At 40.9% G+C, this 25,886-nt stretch overlaps 1 protein-coding gene across 2 annotated transcripts; it reads right to left on the bottom strand.

The window, feature by feature from the left end:
* Nucleotides 1–146: 146 nt before the first annotated feature.
* Nucleotides 147–24,697, bottom strand: UTP25 (UTP25 small subunit processome component). 2 transcript variants are annotated; one of them, XM_053607311.1, is made up of 12 exons: nt 24,493–24,697; nt 23,688–23,727; nt 21,510–21,753; nt 18,655–18,825; nt 15,715–15,803; nt 13,677–14,087; nt 11,374–11,593; nt 9,554–9,756; nt 8,128–8,310; nt 7,883–7,995; nt 6,642–6,887; nt 147–694 (listed from the first exon to the last, which is right to left on the bottom strand). In XM_053607311.1, the coding sequence occupies exons 1-12, from the start codon at nt 24,597–24,599 to the stop codon at nt 451–453; spliced, it is 2,271 nt and encodes a 756-aa protein (XP_053463286.1). In that variant the 5' UTR covers nt 24,600–24,697; the 3' UTR covers nt 147–450. The 2 variants fall into 2 exon arrangements, with proteins under 2 accessions (XP_053463286.1, XP_053463287.1); XM_053607312.1 differs by lacking the exon at nt 6,642–6,887 and having other exon boundaries at nt 24,493–24,683.
* Between the last annotated feature and the right edge of the window lie 1,189 nt (nt 24,698–25,886).

Raw genomic sequence — 25,886 nt, forward strand, 5'->3', positions numbered from 1 at the left:
CCATCCAAAGTTAAGACCACATGCAGCAGCAAAAAGCATTCCAATTTCTCAAAACCGGTTCTCACAAGCAAGGATGTACATGCCTGACTTTAAGAAAGCATGAAACAGGCAAATTTACCAAGTGTAATAAATTAGAGGTAAAATCATAATAAAAGAATTTATGACTTATAAAAAGATTTACAAGTGGAAGTTTTCTTCTATCATCTTCTCACAGTCCTGCTAATCCCCTCTTGACCTCTGAAAGATGCGCTTTACTGAAATTTGATTTACATTTAACTTTTCAGGGACACATGAGCTAAAAAGAAAGAAGTATCAGATAATACAAATGGAGACTAGTCCTCTTTCCTTGCATCAATCCCTCTCCAGTAGAAGTAATCAGAGTTGGGTCCAAGTGGTTGAGAATCAAGCATTATTTATGATGCCAAATACCATTTCCTGTCCAACAATATCTCAGTTTTCTCCAGTAATAAAGAGGTGGACATTCTTCTTGGACTGCAGCATCTGTGCCGCCCGCTCCACACCGACTACGGCAGCTAACCTCTGGGCGTCATACTTGGAGTAGAGGACAGTGCAGGTCCACGTGGCTTCTTCTCCCCTGGTGGTAGCTCTCAGCATATTACAGATCTCACTGTAGAAGTGCGGGTATGTTGGCAGTTCATAGAAAATTAGGTTCCTGATGCCTTTTATTGTGTATCTGTTAGAATAGGAAATAAAGAGGCGATGTCTATTTGAGAAACAACTTATGGAAAAGCTACCGAAGAGATATATAGAGGCATTGTTCACTCTTGTTTCGTGACATAGGAGGATAATAATGGCACAAATAACAGAACAAAAGTCATTCTAATTTGAGCTGGAAGAATTTCTTTTTGTGACAAGGTATTTGAATTCCTAATCTTTGGCTTAAGATAATGGAAAAATAAATTTGCATTTCTTGACCATACTCTATGCAGACTGAGGTGTGGTGGGAAAGAACAGCAGACTGGAATGAAAGATCTGTCACAGAAAACATAAAAAGCAGGCATTTAAAATTTAACACTATCCTTGTTAGAAGCAGGCCAAAAAGAATATTCTGTACTAGAGATCAGGTAAGGCCCTGCACATAAAATAAATTGCATGGCTTGGCACCTGTGGCTCAAGTGGCTAAGGTGCCAGCCACATACACCTGAGCTGGTGGGTTTGCATCCAGCCTGGGCCCGCTAAACAATGACGGCTGCAACCAAAAAACAGCCAGGTGTTGTGGTAGGCACCTATAGTCCCAGCTACTTGGGAGGCGGAGGCAGGAGAATGGCTTGAGCCCAGAAGTTGGAGGTTGCTGTGAGCTGTGATGCCACAGCACTCTACCCAGGGCGACAGGTTGAGGCTCTGTCTTGAAAAAAAAAAAAATAATAAAAATAAATAAATAAAAAAAATAAATTGCACTATTGTAAATGCATTCCACTTCGTCTTTTCTTGTCACTCTGTAGGCATGTTAACCCCACGGCAGATGTCCCAATTTCATCCTTTTACAAAATCTCCCCTGAAGACCCATTAGGCATCATGAGAAAGCAATTAGTTTCAACAGTTTATGCCCTTCTACATCTTTCTTTGCTGCACAGTTGTGGTGGTGAGGGGTAGGCCCGAGGGGCTCAATGGATGGTTTGGGTTGAGGTCAAATGTTCCCTCTTATACTCCATAACAAAAGATTTTATCCATTGCCAAGGTTCTGATTTTTCCTGTTAGATTCTCTCATACATTGAAAATGTTAGCCCCCCCCCTTGGGAATTTTATTTTATTCACAAAGGGGGATAAGTTTTCCCTGTCTTTTTATCTCATGGGTCAAACACTCCTCCAGATTATAACTGTGATCTATTATGTGGTTTGCTTTTCAATTCACATTTCCATAAAGAAGGAATTCTAATGGCTAATAAACTTGAATAAACTGTTCTACTTCACTAGTTTCCAAAACCAAACCAAACACTGAGTTCCACTTCTGCTTAGTAAGTACAACACTCAATGAAGTATTTCTTCCATACTAATAAGAAAAGCTAAAAAATCTATAAAAATATTCCTTTTCTTAAACCCAGAGAGTTATTGGCATGAGGCAATCAGGTGAACTGAATTCAGTGGCAGGCTGGTATATGTTTAATAATTGGGTCTCAGTGGGAAAAAACAAGGTGCAGATTTGAAGAATTTGCCACTTTCTGAGATGTACATACTCACACCTTACCGATTTCAAGCTACCAATGTCATGTTGCTGAACACAGAGTTGGGAAGAGACATGCAACCAGACTTCGTGAGTCATGTGAACCAATTTCAGCCCAAAACAGACTGAATTCCAAAGGGTGACCAAGCCACTGACTGAATTCCAAAGAGTGACCAAGCCCTTCTGAGAAAAATAGGAACACAAACTACCATACCCTTAGTAAACCACAGGAGAAACAGGGTGGCTGCCAAAAAGATGGTAGGAAGGAAAGGGTAACTTTTAACAAATTCTTAAAGGGCAAGTAGGGGCTTGCGGGGCAGTGCAGCGCCCCTGATCCCTGGATGCTCCTTTAATTCACATCCACTAGGAGGCAAGAGAAAGCCTGGAGAAAGGCAGAAGACCCAGCACAGACCCTACTGGTGGTGCAGACACGAAAGCCACCCACTCCCCAGATCTGTATCTTGAAACCTACGGTGAAACCCTGGTAAAGGGAGGGTAGGCAGAAGCAAAAGTTGTCTGCTTTTAAGAGAGGGGCAGCAACCCCTCCCCCTCACTATGCCCTATCATATGATTTTGCACCTAGTACAAAGCCAATCGCATTCTAGCCCTGGGAAAGGATAAGAAACCTGTTTAGTCCAAAACCCTACATCAATGCAAACAGAATTCCACCACCACCAAAAAGAAGCAGGAGTAGATACAAGGTGGAGTTTTGGGTGCATGGGAGGTGACAGGGAAGGAACCCTGAGAAAGTCTCACTGCCAAAGCCCGGAATGAATAGGACCTGCCTATAACTGAGCTGGACCAGAAGAACCCTCCCTGCCACCTCATGCCTTGCAAGGAGTAATGAGCAAGAATGGCCGCTGCTGGAGGCAGCCAGAGTGTACCGAGACCATTCTCTGGCATAGGAACACAGGGCATGGAGACGGGGGGAGAGGAGATCGGAACATCGAGAGAAATACTCCAGCACCCCAGAACCCACACTGAACCACTGTCTGCTGGAGGAATTCATACTGGTGTATGAAAGGTAACTATAGTAAGAACCAAATCCTGACTAGACTGACAGCACCCGCACTAGTGGCCTATAGAAGAAAAGGTGCATCTGGATATAAGTATTATTCACCTCGGTCTCTACATTGCATTGAAAATTACAGAAAACACAAACAAGTAAGCAAAAGACTTTAAAACAATGAGGTATCATTTTTGACTACCAAGTCACTAACAGTAATTTTAGTCTATAGGGTTTTGCAGAAAGTGATCAATGGGGCATAAACTATTTTGTTGTGAATTTTTTTTTTTTTTGGAGACAGAATCTTACTATGTCACCCTTGGTAGAGTGCTGTGGCATCACAGCTCACAGCAACCTCAAACTCTTGGGCTTAAGCGATTCTCTTGCCTCAGCCTTCCAAGTAGCTGGGACTACAGGTGCCCCCTACAACACCCAGCTATTTTTTTGTTGCAGTTGTCATTTTTGTTTAGCTGGCCCAGTGGGGGATGTGGCTGGTGCCGTAACCACTGTGCTATGGGAGCTGAGCCTGTTGTGAAATTTTTGAAGGGGAAGAAACTCTGAAGATAGGAAGGAGCAAATATGTGACGATGCAAACTACATTCTTAATCATGCATTCTTTGTGCTAGTGAATTTTCCTTTCAAAATCTATCCTAAGGAAGTAACTAGGGAAGTATATCTTAAAATATATGCATATAGATGTTCTTGACATTATTGTACTATGTAACACCATAAAGCATGAAAAAACTCTATGCTCATTAAAAAGAAACTGGGTCAGTTATGTAACCAAACAATGTAATACTACGTGACTATTAAAAAGTATGTGATATACTCCTCATAAATTACTTATTAGTTATATTGAAAAGGTGCTCCAACCCTGGAAAGCTTTTTAGCTTACATTTTCGAGATTCTCTGAGAAAGTATCCCTCTTTAGTAATATACAATTGTAAGTTCATAAAAGAGTAATGTCAAAACTTAAATTCAGGCTTGGCGTCCGTAGTTCAGTGGTTATGGTGCCAGCCATATACACTGGGACTGGTGGGTTTGAGCCTGGCCCGGGCCTGCTAAACAATGATGACTACAATAAAAAAAAAAGTAGCCGAGTGTTGTGGTGGGTGCCTGTAGTCCCAGCTACTCCCTACTCGGGAGGCTGAGGCAAGAGAATCTCTTGAGCCCAAGGGTTTGAGGTTGTTGTGAGCTGTGACAACATGGCACCCTACCGGGGGTGACACAGTGAGGCTGTCTCAAAAAAAAAACAAACTTAAATTCACTGCACATTATTGTGAAATCATGAAGAAAGAAGCCATAGAATACAATTTCCATGTCTCTATAGGTAAGGGTTTTTACTTTTTAAATTTAGTTTTCATTATTTTTTTGATAGTGAAAATATACTTTATTTCTTTTTAATACAATAGCTGCCAGCAATATAGTGATATTGATGTTCAACAGAGAAAAGCAAGTACAAGCATTATACAATAAGCTTTCATTTGCTTGCTCAAGAAATTCTAAAAAAAAAAAGAAATTCTAAAGAAAATACTCCAATTCTGTTCAACATTATGGATTGAGGAGTTGAAATTTTTTCCATGATAAAAATATAATTTTAGTGACCCAAACCTTGATCATTTGTAAAAGATGTAGTAAAGAAAGTCAACATATCAATAACAAATGCTTCCCTCTATGAATTAAATACTGGTTATAACAAGTGTAACAAATGGGTAAATCAATAAACTTGATGAAATGTGTATCAAAGTGTTCATGAAAAAAATACATTTCTATTTCCTCTCATTTTTATTTGGTAGTATTCTCTAAATGGGTTTTTTAGATGTACTGAAATAAACACTATCTACATATACCTCTGGAGAGATTCAAAACTCAACAGAAATTAAAATGCCTATATTCTAGAGTTGATCCACTTAATGTAAGAATAAATGTCAGAAATCTCTTAATCACAGTTAGATTGTTCAAAGATTTAAATTATGAATACCAAAGTTACCAAGAAACCTTATTTGAATTTCATCCCAAATTTAACTATCCTGGTAAAAAAAAAAGATTAACTGTATAGAAAACCTGCACCTATAACCAAAAAGGGAAGTTATATCAACTCGAATAGAAGAGAGCTCTCCAACTGCTGAATACAAACATCTCTCAGAATCCCTTGGGAAATGGTGAGACCTTCCATTCAGACGCTAACCTCCTTCCTGAAGTATAACACAAAAGGTACTTAAATGGAAGGGGAATTATTTGTTACTTGTAGAAATAAAATCAGAAATTTCCATTATGTCACCCCATACTCTACATGAATTACCTGCCATGAAAACTTTTATGCCCCAAATCTTTTAAGTGATAATCTTTCCACAATATACAATAAGGTAAAAGAATGTTGCAGGATCATCCTCTCTTTGAGTTTTCATCACTTGCCAATCTCAATTTCATTTGACTAACTTCTCTGATAAAATAATAATAAAATCTGTCTTCAGAGAAAAATAATTCTGCCTTTGTCAAAGTTTTAATATACCTGCCTTCCGTGGACATCCAGATAAATAGCAAGGTATAATCACTGGATAAATTAAAAACCCTGAACAGAATACATGTCCAAAGTGAAAATACTTTGAGTTTCAGAATGGGTTTTTCACTCCTCTATTTTGAGAAATGGGACTCTTTCCTCTATTAGCCCTCCAGCCCTCTACTCTGCCATTAGGTAAGGGGTTTTAAAAGGCTTTTCCATTTTTCAGCAAAGAGAGACAGTAAAACAATACATGTGCTCTGGGGCCACAAAGGCCCTTCTGCAACTGTCCCAACAGTAACAGAAGGTCCAGTATTACTAACCCTCTAATTAGAACTTTTGAAAAACTAACAACAAAAAGGCCAACCAAGTTACTTTGTCAAAGTCACCTGGTGGAGAATCTAAGCAAACACTGAAACCCTTAAATATTCAACTCTAAGCCCCTTCCCCCTTTGCTTCCTGCAAACTTCAAGAGTCCATAATCCTAGTTCTCCTTAGTGAGGAAGTAACTGTGCACTCCTCTCCTCAGGAACCAAGCACCTTTCTTAGTATCTTCTCTGTGCTCAGCCTTCATTTCCCCAGACTACCCTCCATGCTTCTGTCTGGGCTTCGATGACAGGTCTCTCTCCTTCCTGTATTTACTTGCCTCTGTCTAGAGTTGTTCAACTCTGTAATGTACTTCTTGAGGTCTACAACCACAGCTACATCCAGGTCTGTACAGGTTATGTTTTTGTTTCTATGACCTTTTCAAACAATGCCCATTAGGGGATGAAATCAACCAACCAACCATGAAGAGTCTCTTCCACTCAAAAACTCTTAGGTTTATCTGCAAGAATGAGAGAGTGAGGGATGGCCTATAACACCACAGAGCCTACCAAATGCTCAGAAGCAGGCCAGGATCTGTATTACATTTCCCCTTCAGAGAGGAGGCTTGAACACTGGCACTACTTTACCTTTTGTAGAAATGGAAACGCTCTGTGAAGAGCAGAAACTGCTTCTCTCCTTGAAGGAAAAAGTGTCTGGCCCTGGAGACACCAGACTTCTGGGTATACTCGCAGATATGGGTGAAGTTCAGTTCCTCCTTCTTAAAGAAATTTCGAAGACGCACGAAATCAAAGTAGGAAGGGATATAAATGAGCGTGTGAGACATGACTGCATCACGATACTGAGGCAGAATCTTGTTCACGAAAAAGTTAAACCTGAGGTGGAACAGCAAAGGGCAAAATTAATGTTCTAGAGTTGAGCTTAGAGTGCTATTAACTGAGTGATCCTGGGCTAGTCACTCTCTAATATTAAAAGATTACCTTTTCAGAGACCAAAATGATGTACCTCCTCTCAAAGAGATTACATAAGGATAAAACTTGGTAAGCACACTAAAAAATAAGTGTTATTAACACTATCATTGTAAAAAAATACACACAGGCTGGACACAGTGGCTTGCATCTGTAATCCTAGCACTTTGGGAGGCCAACACAGGAAGATCACTTGAGCTCAGGAATTTGCGAACACCCTGAGCAACAAAGAGAGATATCGTCTCTACAAAATATTGGCCAGATATGGTGGCCTATGCCTCTAGTCCCAGCTACTTGGGAGGCTGAGGCAAGAGTTTGAGCTTGCAGTGAGCTATGATGATGCCATTGCACTTAGCCTAGGTGACAGAGCAAGGCCCTGGCCCCACCCACCCCCCACAAAAAAAGAGAAAAACCAAAGCAACGGATGTATACTTCATTCATTCATTCAACAAATAATCACTGAACGTCTACCATCTACCATCCCATAAGTACCCTTATTTTACCATGGGGTACTAAACATAATGAAACAAAGGGGGAAAATACCTACAGAATAAGTTAAATAGGTCTGGAAACTGGGAGGGTTTACTATAAAAGTTGCTAACATGGGACACTGTGTAGCATGAGCAATATAATGTTATTTTAAAAATGCCACAGTCAGGAGGGAAGAAGTCCTGATTTATAGTAGTACTAACTCTACCATTAACTAGCTATATGACCTAGGTCAAGTCAGCTTCTTCCTCAGTTAAATGGCATGATTGAGTTCAATTATCTCATTTAATTTGGCAAACAGTACTCAATAAAGGCAAAATGGAATGTACTTTGTAAATTACATTGTAATTTGTAAATTTGCCAAAGTCAAGTCTCTCTGTAGCCCCCAGGGCCTAATAGGAGAGGTGGTTTACCTGACATCAATCACCGAAGCTAGGCTGTCAACTTCCATCCTCTGGAAGACATGTGGGAGCTGCACCAGGACATGACTGATGGAGCCTGTCATTGGAACATTCTTTACAGCCACCTGCCAGTAGTCAATGAAGGCATTAGGAGGAGAGCCAGCCCCTTGACAACTAAATGTTATCCTCTTCCACCTCACAACCCGAACAATAAACAAGGCTCATAAAAATACAGAGGAAACAAGGAAAGAACCCACCTGGCCTTGCCAACTGACGCAGTACTTGTTGAACACTGAGTTGATCTGGGCATCCTGTAGGGCCCCGAACAGCAGGGTCTGCCGGTAGTACTTGGACCAATTATTAAGGCTCCACATCCGTACTCGAGAAAAGTCTACACCATGTGAGTCCAGGGGTAGTAGGTTCATGTGGTTCATCAAATGCTTTCAGCAGAAATAATGCCACCGTTAATGTTTATTGAGCATTAGCATGTTGGACACTGCTAACATTTTACAAATCTATTATCTCAATCAATCCCATGGAGCATGTATTATCCTCTCCCAAATTACAAAGAAATCAAGACTCAGACAAGTGAGTTGATTTGCCCACGGTCAGCCATACACCCCCAAACAATGATAAGCTAAAACTAGCCACCTTCTGGACCTTTTAAAAAAAGGATCATTATGGTACCTATAGGAATATTCCTTTAAAAGGAACTTCTGAAGTACCCTCCTGGTCACTCTCTGGGTCCCTCAGTCCCAGACTTGGACAAGAAACCTGGTTCTCAAAACATTAGGAGTATTCCTAGAGCCACCCATCTGCCTTTTCCTCAAACTAAAGAATATGACTCAACCATTAAACTGCCTTTTCCATTTTAATTATATTTTCACTTCGTAATATATCTTGAAGGTAATGAGTACTATAAATTTAAGTACTATCCTTTATTTTTCCCAAACTTCCTGCAATTTGTCAAAACCTACAGTTTCTTGATAAGGATTGCTCCAGAGCAGTTTTTCAATTTAAAAACTGATTAACGCTGAGCCAGGTGTTGTGGCAGGTGCCTGCAGTCCAAGCTACTGAGGAAAGGGGATCACTTGAGCCCAAGAGTTTGAGGTTGCTGTGAGCTAGGAACCACAGCACTCTACCCAGGGCACAGAATGAGACTCTGTCTCAAACAATATAAGTAAAATAAAAATATAAAATAATAAACAATGTAGTGTATATGGAGATGGTTAAAAAAGTGCAAATTACAGTAAGAAGATAAAGATATCCTATATTTCTCTGCAAAACAAGATCCCACATTAAAAACTCTCACGTAATGTTTTCCTGTCTCCACTGACGGTAAGACAAAAGAGAATAAACATAAACTATCTGAGGAATTAGGTTAGGTAAAGATGTTCCTGGTAGGGATTTCAACTAACCAACAATCCATCTATCCACTTATCCACCCACTTTTCAGGGGAGAAAATCTTTTCTGGAGATTTAAAAATACTAACAAAAATTTTTATCTTTGATTGACCAATCTGGGTAGAAAATGCCACAAATGCTTGTTCAAATATGGAGTATTTCTCTGTTTCCAAACTGAGTTTTAATTTGGACTTAAATAACCCTTTATGACTGAACCACTGAGCTTCTTTTCTTCCTTATACAAGCGTTGTCCCTCCGAATGTGAACCACCACCATTACCAGGACATGCTCCCAGTTCTGCATCAGGTAAATGTCAGCCTGATCAATGATGAGAAGCTCAACAGAAGATAGAAAGTCAAAATCCCTCTTCTTCTCCCCTTCTCCACCAATGATGGTCCTCAAGCCCAAAGGGGAAGCAATGAGGATATCCGATGAGTAAAAAGGGGCGTAGAGTCGGATGCTCCTCTGCAGTACTGCCACTCCTACACAAAACAGCCAAGCAGACATCGGGTCATCAGTCATTGCCAAGTCCTTAACCTTCCACCCTCTCGAACCACTCCTTTTCACATATAACTGTGCTCAAACTGCTTTAATTATTAAAAGATAATGAGAATAATCCCTTCCTTGCACCTACACTCCCGTCTAGCTCCTACTACTTCTTCCTTTCCTTCACTGTCAAACTTCTCCAAAAAGTTGGCTCTGCTTTCAAATCTCCTCTTTACTTCTCAACCCACTGCAATCTGGCCTCTGTTTCCCAAGACTCTAAGAGTCTTGCTAAGGTCTCCAGCAGCCCAGTTATCAATTCAATGAACAGTCCTTAGGGCTTCCTGTCAGTAATGCACAACCGCTGTATTAACCTTTTTGCCAAGAGTTTCCAGGACTCCAACACTCACCTGGCTCATGTCCACCTATGTTTCCAGATACAAATACCTCTTATACCACAAACTCCTAAATTCACCTGTTACCTCTACCTTCATTCTACATTATCACTTTTGGAAAATTTATTCACTAACCATGTGTTTAATACCACATTTACACAAATTTATATTTCTAGCCCATATCTCCTTTCTGAGCTCCAGACCAATACGCTAAGTGCTTGCTGGACATCATATATACTCCAAAAACATCAGCTCTCATTGTCTTGCACCTTACACTCCAGTCATAGCAAACCCTGTGTAAATCTTAGATCATTCCAGGCTTAGTTACCCTAATGTCACCACATACGCAGTTTCTTGCCTGAAACGTTTTTTCCCCACTCCAACCACTCTTGTCTAAGTGTTCCCAGGGCACTTGCTGCATACTTCTTATCCTGCATATTTCTCCCTTTACACTGGACCTCGTTAGCAATGGGAACCATAACTTTTATGTCTACATCCTTATTTCTTCTTTATTTATTTTTATTTTCCTAAGAGGGTGTCTTGCTAGGTTGACCAGACTGGCCTCAAATTTCCGGGCTCAAGCAATCCTACCTAGGCCTCCCTCCCAAATAGCTGTGACTACAAATATCTTAACAGTGGCTGACATACTGTAGATACTCAATAAATATATGTGAACAAGCATATGTGACTAACGAATATTTTCCCCCAAATTTCATTCTATCAAGGTACAACCAACCGATTAAATGGGAGGTGAATCAGAGATAAGCAAAAATGTGCAAAGTTGGGTGGGCTAGGTCAGATGTAGAGATAATTCAGGGGCAGGCCCTCCACACAGCAGACAGGAGGAAGTCCACCCTTATGCAGATTCATTTACTTAGTCTCCTGAGAATGACCCTGCCCAAGCCCTGTCACTTCTAACTTCCCTGAGAACCTCTTGGAGCATCTGACTATGTGCTACCAGCTATGAGTGTGCTAAGACATTTCTATCATAAATGTGCATGTCTTCAATATATGGCCTCAGAGACTCTCTCCATCTAATTAGCCAAGGCAAAACCCTCTCCCCTGGCAATAAAAGATGTCTTGAATGCACACCCCTTCTGTCAGAGAGCTGGGTGAATGACGCATTGGGAGAATGTCTAATTCCAGGCTTCTAGCCTCCTGCTACATAGACCTTTACACTGTAGGTCCCACTGTATCTCAATTTTGGTAAGGAGGAATTACCAATCCTGAAGTGGTCATCAATGTTGCCCACAAACACAGCTTCATAATCCTCAGGCCTCTTCAAGTTGGGTGGTCTCTCCTCGGGATCTGAGCCATATTCTCCTTGAAACCTCTTTTTGTTGCTCACAATGATTTTCTTCTTGCTGTCGCCCTCAAGGAGGCTAATGAAGAGCTGCACCACTCGCAAAGCAGCTTCCCGAAATGGCACCACTATTAGGACCTGTGCAGAGAGCAACAGCAGCCTTGGTGGAGGCAAGGAGGAAGAATGGGAACTTGAGGTGAACTGCTGGAAGTGGAGCTAAAAAGCCTGTGTACAGCAGAGGCCCCTGATCTATGCCACCCTCTTGCACAGGGTCTAGCTCAGCACTAGAAGCTGAGCACCTTTCATACCCACAGCATCATGTCCTACAGACTTTAATTTCATGGCTCTATAAAAGGCATTTCTCAGGCAGAATTTGAAAATATCTTTTACAATAAACCAATGCACATACGTGGGGCAGTATTTTTCCCATAAGGCCCACTGAAAATATAAATACATGCTGAATAAACAAAGAAGCAGGAAATAAAGCAGGTATGAAAAAGCACTAACACACCAGTACATTTTTAGTGTATTGCTAATATATTTTTTAGAAACAATGATAAAGCATTTCTGAAATAAGACCATAATTTGATGGGAAAAACAGAACTCAGTTTTCCAAGCATTTTCAAAAATGCTTAAAGTAACTGCTGAGAACAAAAACAGAAGATGCTTGATAGTTAATTTCTAACTGTCCTTTAGCAAATTATATTGTCAATGGACTTAACCCCAATCAAATTAAGCAACTCACCAAATTATAAATATACTTCATGGGTAATATGTGTCTTACTCCTCTTTGCAATTCTAAATGGATACAAATAACCTTATAATCCTGCTTTTCAAGAATCTTAAGGGTAGCTTCCCAAAACTAGGCAAGCAACACAGCCCAAGGAGTGTAGTGATTTAGTGAGGTACAGTTGAAGGATGATAGACAAGATTTAAGAGGACTGAGTTAGGGGTGGCGCCTGTGGCTCAAAGAGGTAGGGCGTTGGCCCCATATGCCAGAGGTGGTGGGTTCAAACCCAGCCCTGACCAAAAACCGCAAAAAAAAAAAAAAAGAGGACTGAGTTACTGTCTCATTGTGGCACTAAGTGTGTGGGCTTTGGTGTCCCAAACTATCAAACAAAGAAGTTTGACTAAGAAATCTCTAAGAGCCAAGGCACATCAGTATTAAAGTCTTACAATCCTATTAAGCTCAATGACAAAATTCTAAAAGGATAAGGCTTCTTCACTATGAAGAGGGGGGATATGAGGGCAGGACCTAGCCCCATAATGTCATGAAAAGTACAGATAGAATTAAAAGACATTTCCTCAAATCCAGTGGAGCTGAGACTTAGGAGCACAAACAACCGTAATCACCACTTTAAGCAGCAATAACTTTATAGTGGCAAATAAGGATTTTGTTTTCAAAGGTTGACATATTTCTGGGGCTTAGGGAAGAGAATCCTTGGTTCTAGTCCCATCTCTGCTACTCTTTCCCTGGTTCTCTTTAGCAGCCCTCTACAAATCTGGGTCTCCATCCACAGCCACAATCTGTAAGTATTGGATAAAAGCTCATTAAGGTCTCTTCTGACAACCACAAAAAGACTACAATAGATTGTTATGGATGTCTTGGTTCAACATTAACGAAAGTATCATGAACTACCTCTTTTTTTTTTTTTTTTGAGACAGAGTTTTACTTTGTCACCCTTCATAGAATGCTGTGGTGTCACAGCTCACAGCAACCTCAAACTCCTGGGCTCAAGTGATTCTCTTGCCTCAGCCTCCCAAACAGCTAGGACTACAGGTGCCCATGACAATGCCCGACTAGTTTTTCTTTTTTAGTAGAGACAGGGGCTCCCTCTTGCTCAGACTGGTCTCCAGCTTCTGAGCTCAAGTGATCCACCTGCTTCAGTCTCCCAAAGTGCTGCAATTATAGGTGTGAGCCACCACGCCCAGCAATGAACTACCTCCTGCTCATAAGTTTCCAAACTAGATCCACTGTCAGAGACAGTCCACTGAGCTGTCTGCAGTACTGCTCCAACAGTACCTAGCCCACTTCATGTGTTCATCTTAATTCATTCTTCTAGTTATTAAAATACCCTAAGTAACACAGCTATGGTTTAATAAAAATAAATAAATATATAAAAAAAAAAATACCCTAAGTACCTGCTAAGTGTCAGGTATTTATATATATTGTGGTGCCCTGCAGTCTCCTTGAGGACAGAGCTTTCCTGCAGCCACCCACCTTGGGCCTTGTCAGCCCTTGGTCCCTGAAGTCATCATCATCACCCACTCCAAGTTTCTGGCTTCGGCGTCTGCTATTGTTGCCAAGCACCTGGGCATTGGCTTTGAGGACATGGTTTATCACATGCAAGCAATACACACGGCGGATCTCTTCGTCATTCTTCAGAGCAGTTCTTTCTGGGTAGAACAGGTCTCGGTAAGAATTCATAATTAAGAAGAGTTCTTTCTGGAGCGGGGTGAAGGGGCTACTTGATTTCTGGGGATCAGATAGGAACTGGCTGTTGGTCTTGGTCCAGGTGGATTCCAGAGGCTTCTGGAGATGAAGTGACTTTAAGTCAATATCCTTTGGGGGTTTAAATGTTTCCAACTTCTGAAACTTGGATGAAAAGACAAGCTGGCCTAGAACAGGCCACTAGGGGAGAGAGAGATCAAGAGCTAAGTTAGAAATTAGTAACAGTATCTTACATTCACATAGTACTCTATAATTTATTAGACTTTCATAATTTATAGATCTCATTTGATCCTCAGAGCTTTGCAAGGCAGATACTATTGACGTAATATTCACAGTTTAGGCAACACTGAAATTCTCAGATGTTATATAATCTAAGTAAAGTTTACAGAAAAATATGGAGCTGAGGGCTAGAGCCCAAGGTTTCTAATAGCTTCAAATATGAGCTATTCACTCTGTCAGTCTTTTCCCACTGTGTGTTCTAAGTGTCCGTGTGTTCTGTGAATACATTCTGGACAGAGTCAAAATTCATTCTAGCAAAAGCAAATTTCACGGGGAAATAACTTTGTGAAGGATAATAAAACCTAATCTCCTAAAAAGAGATTAGGTGTACCTTAGATACTAAAGATTCTGACAAGTCCCATGACAAGAAATCTGTCCATTTTGTTTAAATCCGAAGGATCCAAGTTTGGTAATTTTTGTATTGAACCAAAACTGATCTAAAAATAGGATGACCTCAACAATAAAAATAAATAAACTGATAGCTGAAATAACGTGGATGAATCTCTAGGGAATTATGCCAAGTGAAAAAGCAAGTCCTGAAAGGTCTCATGCTATGATTCCATCTATTTAATATTTTTGAATGGAGACCAGATTAGTGGTTACCAGGGGTCAGAAATGGGGTTGGGTGCTAGAGGAATGTGGCTGTGGTTGTAAAAGGGCAACAAAGGTGGCTGTGGTTGTAAAAGGGCAACAAAGATCCATAGGGTGCTGAAAATGCTCTGCACCTTGACTGGGGAGACAGATGTAGGAACCTACACGTGTGATAAAATTCTATAGAGTGAAATACACACACACACATATACACACAGAGTAAAACCAGAGAAATCTAGAAAAGACAGGTAGATTGTATCAATGTCAATTTCCTGACTATAATATTATTCTGCAGTTTTGCTATGTTACCACTAGAGGAGCTGGGCAAAGGGTACAAGATACCTTTTATGACTTTTTACTACCAGGTGCACATCTGTAATTATTGCCTCAATAAAAATAGCAATTAAAAAAAGGATGACCAACTCTAATGAAAAGTATTGATGGTAAAACAAACAAAGCAGCAAAAACTGCCCAATATCTGAATAATTTAGTGTGAACCTATCTCAGATATTTCAAACAAATGAACAATATTAGTACTACTACTTTACTGAATAATGTTTTACCAAATGCTTACTAGGTATTCTTCTAACAGACCAGGATAGTGAAGAACAAAGAAGTAGATTAACCCGCTCAGGTCACATGACAGGCCCTTGCGGATACTGATCTAAACTCTGATGCACTTGCCTTCGAAGCAACTCTTACCCAAAATAGTATTCTCTGGTACCTACACTCCAGCTTCCAGTGCCTTTCCTAACTAAACTTGTGTCACACTAGGCTCTCCAGCCCTTCTATGCCCCAACTTCCCTATCACTTCACTATCAAGTGGTTGCATCATACCACTGGTTGCATCATACCTTCTGAGAGACCACTAAAAACCCAAGACCACTCTTATTTAGAGCTTTTTCCATTAGTAACTGGATGATCAAGCAACACTTACTTTTAGCTGGTGGGTAGTTTTGGGATTTGTGGCAAAAGCCTGAATTTCTTTTTCTTTCAATTCTTTATTCACATGCTGTAGAAATGGATCTAATTCAGAAATAAAAAAATGTCAGCACACAAAGTACAAACAGAGGGGGTTTTCTGGTCTTTCCCTGTGAATGACATGTTGATCACCGGTGTTAACTCATATACTTTCCCCATCCTCTAGATCAGTCGAGAGCTTAAAAGCTTCTGAGGCTCGGCACCTGCAGCTTAGCAGCTAGGGAGCCAGCGACATGCATTGGGGCTGGCGGGTTCGAACACAGCCCAGGCCTGCCAAACAATAATGACAACAACAACAAAAAGCAAAAACTGGGCGTTGTGGTAGGGGCCTGTAGTCTCAGCTACTTGGGAGGCTAAGGCAAGAAAATTGCTTAAGCCCAAGAGTTTGGGGTTGCTGTGAGCTGTGATGCCACGGCACGCTACCAAGGGTGACATAATAATAAGACTATCTCAAAAAAAAACAAAAGCTTCTGATTTTTTTCGGGTTCATCTTCCTAAAGTATTTCTCTAATCACATTACTTCTTAGCTCAAAAACCTCTGGAGAAACTTCTCAGCCTAAAAATTCAGGCCGGGCATGGTAGCGCATGTCTGTAATCCTAGCACTCTGGGAGGCCAAGGCAGTGGATTGCTCAATTTCAGGAGTTTGAGACCACCCTGAGCAAGAACAAGACCCCGTCTCTACTAACAACAGAAAAATTACTGGGCGTTGCGGCAGGTGCCTGTAGTTCCAGCTGCTTGGGAGGCTGAGGCAAAAGGATTACTTGAGCCCAGGAATCTGAGGTTGCTGTGAGTTAGGTTTATGCTATGGTACTTTAGACTGGGCAAGAGAGTAACACTCTGTCTTTAAAAAAAAAAAAATTCAGGACCCTATAGGGTATACCTTGACCTGCCTCCCTCGGGTAATTTTTAGACTATTTGGCCCTCAAATTCTTCTGCCTCTGTGCATTTCCTTCATTCAACTAAAAATCCAGCCTCTCCTTCACCTCATTTTTGCATATCCAAATACAATCAGCTTCATGTTACCCTGACTTGAAATACTTTCCAAGGGATTACTGTGTCAGACCTTCCCTAAGAGCCATCCCTGGTACCCTATAGTCATCATTCTTTTCTCTCAAGTCCCCTAACCCACCCATCCAACACATATTATGTACATGTCTTATCTCATCTAGTAGATGGCAATATCCCTGAGGCGGTTCCATATCTATTGATCATGTATTGCAAGACACACAGAAATGTTCAATATTCAAGTGAAATGAGCAATGGTCCACATGACAGTACCTACGCTGAGTAATCTGAAGTGCTCTGAGCTAGCCACCCAATCTTCTCTCCCAGTCTCACTCGCAAGAAACAGAGCAAAGTTAGATGATCCTGTCAAGGACCCAAATGGCAGACTTCAAATGAAATGCACCTGTATTAAATACCTAAGATAAGCACGAACAGGACATCAAGTGCTAATGTATCTGTACAGGCAAAACCACCAGAAAAATTTTAGAATAATCAAGCTTCCTTATGGGGTTTGTGTACTAAAATCTATATGTAAAAAAAATAAAACTTAGATGCTACTTATGCTACACCTCCCCCAACTCCCCCCGCCACCCAATAGTCAGTAGAACTAAATCAGCTACATGAGGATTAAAATTCCAGTTTCAGGCTAGGCACAGTAGCTCATGCCTGTAATCCCAGCACTTTGAGAGGCCAAGGTGGGGAGGACTACTTCAGGCCAGCAGTTGAAGACCAACCTAGGAAATATAGTGAGACCCCATCTCTACAAAAAAGAAAAAGTTGGGGCGGCGCCTGTGGCTCAGTGAGTAGGGCGCTGGCCCCATATGCCGAGGGTGGTGGGTTCAAACCCAGGCCAAACTGCAACAAAAAAATAGCCGGGTGCTGTGGCGGGCGCCTGTAGTCCCAGCTACTCGGGAGGCTGAGGCAAGAGAATCGCTTAAGCCCAGGAGCTGGAGGTTGCTGTGAGCTGTGTGATACCACGGCACTCTACCAAGGGCCATAAAGTGAGACTCTGTCTCTACAAAAAAAAAAAAAAAAAGTTAGCCAGGCATGGTGGTGCACGTCTGTAGTTTCAGCTACTTGAAAGGCTGAGGCAGGAGGATCACTTGAGTCTCACTTTGAGGCTACAGTGAGCTATGATTGTGTCATTGTATCAGCCTGGGTGACAGAGCCAGACCCTATCTCTAAAAAATAAATAAGTAATTTCAGCTTCATTAAGGTAAAGCTGGGTTGAAGAATGGCATTAGGGTCAATGAAGACAGGATATATAACAAGACCAACCTGCCCACCCAAGCACAGACTGAGAAACTGGACCCAAGCCTCCCATGAGCAGGTTAGTCTTTGCCTTAGTCTATGCCTCCCTGTCTGACTGACTTATCACTTGGTCAGAGGGATAGTCAAGAAGCTGAAAGAGACAGGGTGTGGCTTTTTGGCTTTTGAGGCTCTTCCTAGTAATAAGGACCACTCAGATTAACCACTCCTGGGCCTTGTAATCTGAAAAATCACTCCTCTAAAGGAAGAACAAATGAGGGGTAAAGAAACAGAGACAGGTGAGAGTATTTTCTCCTGTTTCTCTTTCTTTTCTTTCCCTGTTTAGGAAGAAAATCAGAAGTCCTCCCCTGATCCCAAGTATGGAAATATGAGGCCTGGGGAACTCCTTCCCTACTGTCATTCGTAAGCTGTTTATTCTCCTAAATATCCTTCCTACCCCCTGCACTGATGAACCACTGAAAGACACAAAATACCTTTGAGAAGAATATTTCCCAGCTCTAAATCTAGTGACTAAACCGTTTTTATGGTTTTTCATTCCGGTGACAGAGTTAATGCGCATTACTACACAAACACAGTACTAAGCACCTGGTAAATTCAAACACACACTGTGTTATGTATGACCTTGTGATGCTTTCAAAGAAGAGTGGTCTCCACTTTCTTCGAGAAAATTGGTTTCCAGGCTGAACAGTGACTCATGTTGGGCATCTGTGAATTCTTCGGGGGATTCCTGTTGTGAGGTGCCAGGTGGCCCTTCCCCATCTTTTCCCTCGGAGTCAGCAGACAAAGCCACATCTGCAGTTTTGAGAAACATTTTGTGAAATTATTTACTCACAAATATAATTATACTTCTATTGCCAAATAAAATCTAATTCCTTAGTCTATGCCAACAATGATATTCTTTGATATTATTTATTTTTGGACAAATTCAGGTAGAAGACAGAGATTTCAAAATTAAGCCTAGGCTGGGTATGGTGGCTTACAACTGCAATCCCAGCTACTGACAAGAAAGATCACTTAAGCCTAGGAATTCAAAGTTACAGTGAGCTATTACTGAGCCCTGCGCCCCAGCCTGGGCAACAAAGAGATTACCACCTTTAAAACAAAACAAAACTTAAGTCTGATCAGTGTGCTGTGAATTTTACATACCAATTTGGCTAGGCCACAGTAACCATATATTTGCTCAAAAATTATCCTGGATGTTTCTATGAGGGTGTTTTGGATGATATTTACGTTAAAATTGTTAGATTGAATAAAACAGATTCATCTCTATAATGTGGGTGAGGCTCATACAATCAGCTGAAAGCTTGACTAAAACAAAAGGCTGACCACCCCTAAGCAAGAAAGAATTCTTCCAGCATACGGCCTCTGAACTCCAAATGAACATCAGTTCTTCCTAGGTCCCCTGCCCGACTGCCTTTGGACTTCAACTGCAACTCAAGTCTGCCAGCCTCTCCCATCAGATACTGTAGAGTTGCCAAGCCACCATAATCACCTGAGCCAATTCCTTAAAACAATCTTTCTATATATATATATATATATATATATATCTTATTAGTTCTGCTTCTCTAGTGAACTCCGATTAATGTACTTAGTTTTAGTTCTAGGAACTTATTCTAAAATGAAAACTAGACATACTACATTAAAATATAAATGAGAGGTTGTTCAAAGCAGCACTGACTGTAAGAAATAACTAGAAAAAAACAATGAGGTGTCTATTAATGGGATACTAATTAAATTATCACCTATCATTTATAATGGAATACTATGTAATTAAGAATCTGATGTGAATCTATGGCTACGGATGTGAAAAGTTACAGAAACGTATCAGACCATTCATTATACACATACATATAAACATACTGTATATATACGCTCGTACTCACATACATCCATGAAAATGCAGTCTACAAGGTTATATTTAATGTTAAAGGTGTTTATCTCTAGGTGGTAGGCATATAGATTCACTACATTACCCTCTTAAATTTTTATGCTAACTATGTATTACTCTTAAAATTAAAAAAAAAAAATTTTCATTTGTTAGGGCGCCGGTCCCATATGCCAGAGGTGGCGGGTTCAAACCCAGCCCCGGCCAAAAAAAAAAAAAAAAAAAAATCAAAAAAGCAAAGAAAATAGAAATAAACCAAAACCCCCAAGTCAAGAATGGTATGCAATACCTGATCATACAGAAAAAAAATGAGGTGTTAAGACAAGAACAACGGGCGGCGCCTGTGGCTCAGTCAGTAAGGCGCCGGCCCCATATACCGAGGGTGGCGGGTTCAAACCCAGCCCCGGCCAACACTGCAACAACAACAACAACAAAAAAAAAAGACAAGAACATGCACATATTACAAAACCATGACAAGCAAAGAATCCAGACACATGCATTTCATGAATTCCAGTTCATTTATTCCACTTCATTTATATGAATTTCTGGAACAGATAAAATGAATCTATAGTGACAGAAAGCGGTTAAGTGGCTGCCTGATGCCAAGTGTGAGGAACTGACTGCAAAAGAGTAAGAGGGAACTTTTCGGAGGTAGTGGAAAAGTTCTGTATTCTGATTTTGGTGGTAATAACATGGATGTTTTTATACCAATGATGAAAAACTCACCTAATTGTGTACTTAAATTGGGTAATTTTATTGTATGTAAATTAGACCTCAATGAAGTTGATTTTACTTCTCTATTTCTCACTCTGTCGCCCTTGGTAGAGTGCTATGGTGTTGTATCTCACAGCAATATCAAGAGATCCTCCTGCTTCAGCCTCCCGAGTGGCTGGGACTACAGGCACCCATCACAATGTCCAGTTAGTTTTTCTATTTTTAGTAGAGATGGAGTCTCACTCTTGCTCAGGATGGTCTCCAACTCCTGAGTTCAAGCAATCCACCCACATCACCCTCCTAGAGTACTAGGATTGCACGTGCCCAGCCAGTGAAGTTGATTTAAAGTTAAAGAAAAAAGTTACCTAGAAGTCTGAGTAAGGTAAAGTTCTTTTGGACTTTCAACATCAACTCTTCCCTGATGCCATCCCTAACTTACCCTGGCAGTACTCCACTATTCTCTCTTTCTTCAACATCTTATAACCAGTTGGTTCAGATAATTGCAAATCTATCACTTGAATTTTTCTGTATTTTTATGTCTACCTTCCATCAAAGTTGGTCTAAGGGAGGAGCAGTAACCTCTCAAAAAATTAAGACAGTCACAGAGGCAGACCTATTTTTCCTTCTATATTAGAGGGTCTTTTTACTGGGATTGATGAAGTCCCTGACATCACAAGCAAACATAGTATTTCTGCATTTTTCTGGAAGTCTTGTATTTCCATTAGATTCTCAAAGATATAATCAAATCCACCAAAGTTAAATCTTTGCTTTCGATCCATGTGCTTTTGTTCAACTCACATAGAAAGGGCACTGTGCTCATGGGGCAGTCTGTCTATCGTCCTAGCATAGATGAGGCACCCACACCCAAGATACTTACCTTCTTGCCTTTCAGTAGACTCTGCTGCCTTCCCTTCTTCCACACTGACATCACCATCATCATCTTCACAGTTCATTTCTGCATCATCTACAACACTGTCTTCTTCCTCTCCCTCCTCCTCCTCATCTTCCTTTTCTTCCTCGGAAACATTCTTTAATGTAGCAAGTAGTTTGTGGTACCCAGAAACTTGCTCAGGTTCACTCTCTGCTTCACTTTCAGAATTTGAAGTATCTGAACTCTCTGACTAAAATGAAAATGGAAATTTGAAACACAAAAAGCTGTATTTGTCTCACAGTTACCCTAAGACTATCATCAAACCAACAGTTCAGCCTTTCCTAAAAATTAGCTTTTGTGCAATTATGCAATCTCATCTATTCAACCAAGCCCAACACCAAATTTACTTAAAATAGCTAGTGTAGCTATGATTCAAGGTCTTCATGTTCTCTAACATGCAAATGCTCTACATGGTAAGAAAACTGACTTTTAAAACATAGAATTTTAGGTTTTAATGAAATTTATGTTCCAGATATTAGGTTACATGTTTAATGGAGCAACAGGAGGAGGAAATTTTTTGTTTGTTTTTGAGACAGTCTCACTATGTTGCCCTTGGTTGAGTGCTGTAGCATCACAGCTCACAGCAACCTCCAACACTTAGACTTAAGCGATTCTCTTGCCTCAGCCTCCAAAGTAGCTGGGACTATAGAAGGCAGCCAAAACACCCGGTTATTTTCTTGTTGCAGTTGTCGTTGTTTAGCTAGCCTGGGCCAGGCTCGAATCCCCCAGCGTCAGCGCATGTGGTTGGTGCTGTAAGAAATGTGCTACAGGCGCCGAGCCAGAAATTTGGCATTTTGAGATGAACAGTCTGCCATTTTTCCACCTTTGCTGGGAAAATAATAAATCTGTCTTTTCTTCTTCTCAACCACTTGTCTTTGTTTTTGATGCAGCCTTGGGTACAAAGGCAGAGCTTTCAGAATTCCCTGAATGGGCTTATCAGTATGCCAGTGAAATGGCACCCTGCAACTGCTGGAAGAGGTGGAGAGCAGCCCTGGGTCAGAGACATGGGTTTTCACTAGAAAGAGAGGCTTCTTTGGGGGATGAAAGAGTAAAAGTATACGGGATGGTCCCAGCAGCTCCTGGGTCATGTTTTAGCTCCAGAGAGCTCCTGCTTCTATCTCCTTAAAGCCGACCCAGCTCCCTACAATCTGAACTGAGTTAAAGAGAAAAAGAAAATGGATTTGGAAAGGGTCTGGATGCCAGGCCTTCTTTTGGGTAAGTTCCCCAGGGTGTACTCCTTGCTCCCACCCATTCTGGAAGGTTTTCAGATCTCCATTTGTTTAGGGTGCCAGTTTGGGGGAGGTAGGCAAGAAACTGAGCAGAACTTTAGGGACCTGGTTTGAACTGAGCTCATTTGCTGGACTAGGCCACCATGTGGGAAGGGTTTACCTTCGAGCCCTGTAGGACATTTGGGGGCACTGGCTAAAGTGCCATTTGGGGTGGCATCTATCTTCTTTGGATTCCCCCTCAGTTGATAGGCCTGGCATTTTGTGTAGAGAATTCTCCGTATTGTCTGTGTTTGTTATTTGTGAGTTTTGTTGCAACATAAGAAAGCTCCACCTAAAAGTTCCTTGGGAAGAATTTTGGCTGAATGGTTCAACTTATAGCTGCAAATCCATGTCTAAGGAAAATGTTTTATTATAATCTAATATACGAGCTGGAATGTGACACGTGGTTGTTAAATAGAAACCTTTAATTTTATATATATCTGTATCTATCTATCTATATAAAAGCAGCAACAGGAAAATTAGAAAACAACAAAAGAATGTAGTTTCTTTGAATTTGTTGTAATAAGATGGGATCTTTGTTTATTTTTCACTCTATTTATGATTCCTTTTATGTTAAGCAAAAAGAATGCTTCCCTGTAGGATTCAACAAGGCTCCTCTGGTAAGCCTCTTTAATAAGATCTAATAGGCTAATCTCTTGGGACAGTTTCAAACTGTGGCTTCTATATTAGCACAATGACATTTTTATAAATATCTGCATTTAAAACTAAGTAATATATCAAAATGAGCTTAGATTTAAGATCAAAGGAGTAGAAATGTAATCAAGCTTAATTATTACATATAATATAAAAGGTAACAACCCAGATTAATTATTATAAAGAAAGTACAAAGCATTACCACTTGACAAATCTGTGGTTTTCCTTCCTTTCTGGAAACCCTGAGAAGAAAAAGATAATGTTGAAACTCCATTAGTATGTAGCAATTAGGAAAAAGTCTAATGATACAACTTTAAATGAAAAGGGCAGAATATAAACACATTTTAAGTATAGCCACGTAAAAGCAACACAAGAATTTGAACAGAGATTACAAGAATACGAAAAATTTAATTAAGTTATGTGGCAAATACTTAAGTCACACAATAATTGGCTCTCATCCAAAAGATGTTTGTATACTCCTTGGTAAGTAAAATTCCTAGGGGTTCACTATTTCTAGAAAATTTCTTAAATGTTGCTAATTGCTGATAAAGTAGTCCAAACTGGTGGAATAACCACTAACATCATATCTGAGTCTGGACATTTCCAGAGGAATCACAAACTGCCGATACATCTGCTTCCTTATTGTAACTGATGCCTAAAGTCCCAATCAATTCTTTAAAAACAAAAAACAAAAGCAACCTTAAGAGCTCTATCTGACCTATAAAAATCTGTCCACGTACAATGGGAGTGTCGTCTATCACGGAGTTACAAGCTTCACAAAAAGTATTAGTCCCTAAATAACTCCATCTCCTGGCGTTGTGGAGCCAGAATTTCCCCCAGTGGAACCCGGCCCGGGCAGGAGCACGGCGGGAGCTGAAGCGTGGAAAGAGGCTGGAGGAGCCCCACCATTACTCCTTAGGAAACTAAAGGACTAAACCCAGGGAAACGCCGGCTCCCACTGGGAAAAGAAGTTGGCAGAGAACGCTTGCCGCCACGCCCCTTCGGACCTGTCATAGAAGGGATGCTCCTCGCCGAAATCCCGAAGATGCTTCTTCTGCTTTTTAGTTAGGCTGTTGATCAGCTGGCTCTGGCTCCGGCTCCCGCGTTTGCCCATGGCGAAAACTTCAAATCAGCACACCGACGAGAGTCGCGTTTTTCACCAGGAAGACGTACGGTCAACACATACACACGTGGCCTCGCCGACGGCGCTTTACGGCGAAATCAGGGTGCCGTAAAGCAGATCCGCTTTACGTCGCGGTTGTACGACGGACGGTGGAACGTCCGGTTTCCGATTCCGCCCTCTACCGACCCTCTTTGGAAACACAGGCGCTCGTGTCCGTTCTCAGAGCCCCAGAAGGGTGGAAGCCCAGGGCGAGTGGGTGTGGGAGGAGCTTGGTGCTTCTCTTTTGGTTGTGGGAATCATTCTGTGTAATTATGTAGTAGCGGAGAGAATCGGATGTAATACTTTTATAGTAAAAATAACACGCAAAGTTTAAGAATGCCAGCACATCTCACTATCGTCACAACGATCTGCAAATTGTTAATAAGCCTGATGTTAGAGTTTAGGAAACTGGTGCTTACAAAGGGTAACACTAGCAAGAAAATAGAAGAAAACAGAACTTTGTTTCCTGCAACCACACGCTTTTACCCACTAGCATCTGCTACCCCTGAGGCTGAGATTCCCGCCCTCACTCCACCAGCGCATTTTCTAAAAGTACCGAAAGAACCCCTGGAAACACATTTATTTCCGCATTCCTTATTTGGCAAGACAGAAACACATCTAGAGAGGTAAAGTGATTTTCCTAAAATCACCCTAAGGAAAGCTACAGAACTCAATCCAGTATCTGTAAACTGATCTCGGGAAAGAAGGATGGAAAAGCTTTTCAAAGTGAAGGACCCCTTCTGTATTTTCATCATGGTGGTAGTTAAACCTTATATACAATTAGCAAAATTAATCAAGCTGTACAGTTAAAAATGGCCAATTTTAATGTGTGTAAATAATAACCTAAATAAAGAGGAAAAAGCAAAAAATTGAACTAGATTCAGGACTCCAGGGATATGCAGCAGTGTGCAGGGCTGCTTGAGACCTCAGGATAAAACAGGCGAGACAGTTTTCCTAATATTAACTTCTACTATGTCCTATGAAAACAAGGTGCTAAATCACACACGGCAGAATCCACTTGAACATTGAAGGTTAAACAGGAGCCATTCAAAGAGTGTTCACTAGGCTCTGTTCTGCTTTTAGGGAGGTGTCTGTGGAAATTTGAGTTTTACCCAGAACCTCGTCCTACAGTAGAAGCTGTAAGAAAACTATTAGAATGCTCTTCTTGTCAGTTCTAGTGACCATCTACTACTCTTAATAAGATTGTGAGAGGCTGGGGTGGGGAAAGGAAGGTAGGGC

This window comes from Nycticebus coucang, chromosome 10 (genome assembly GCF_027406575.1).
Source record: "Nycticebus coucang isolate mNycCou1 chromosome 10, mNycCou1.pri, whole genome shotgun sequence".
Taxonomy (NCBI): domain Eukaryota; kingdom Metazoa; phylum Chordata; class Mammalia; order Primates; family Lorisidae; genus Nycticebus; species Nycticebus coucang.

Coding starts and splice junctions, on each gene's coding strand:
- UTP25 (XM_053607311.1), bottom strand. CDS start 24,599: ATGGGCAAACGCGGGAGCCGGAGCCAGAGCCAGCTGATCAACAGCCTA. Junction 23,728..24,492: donor GAGCATCCCTTCTATGACAG/GTCCGAAGGGGC, acceptor TTTTCTTCTCAG/GGTTTCCAGAAAGGAAGGAA. Junction 695..6,641: donor CGTTTCCATTTCTACAAAAG/GTAAAGTAGTGC, acceptor CTATTCTAACAG/ATACACAATAAAAGGCATCA.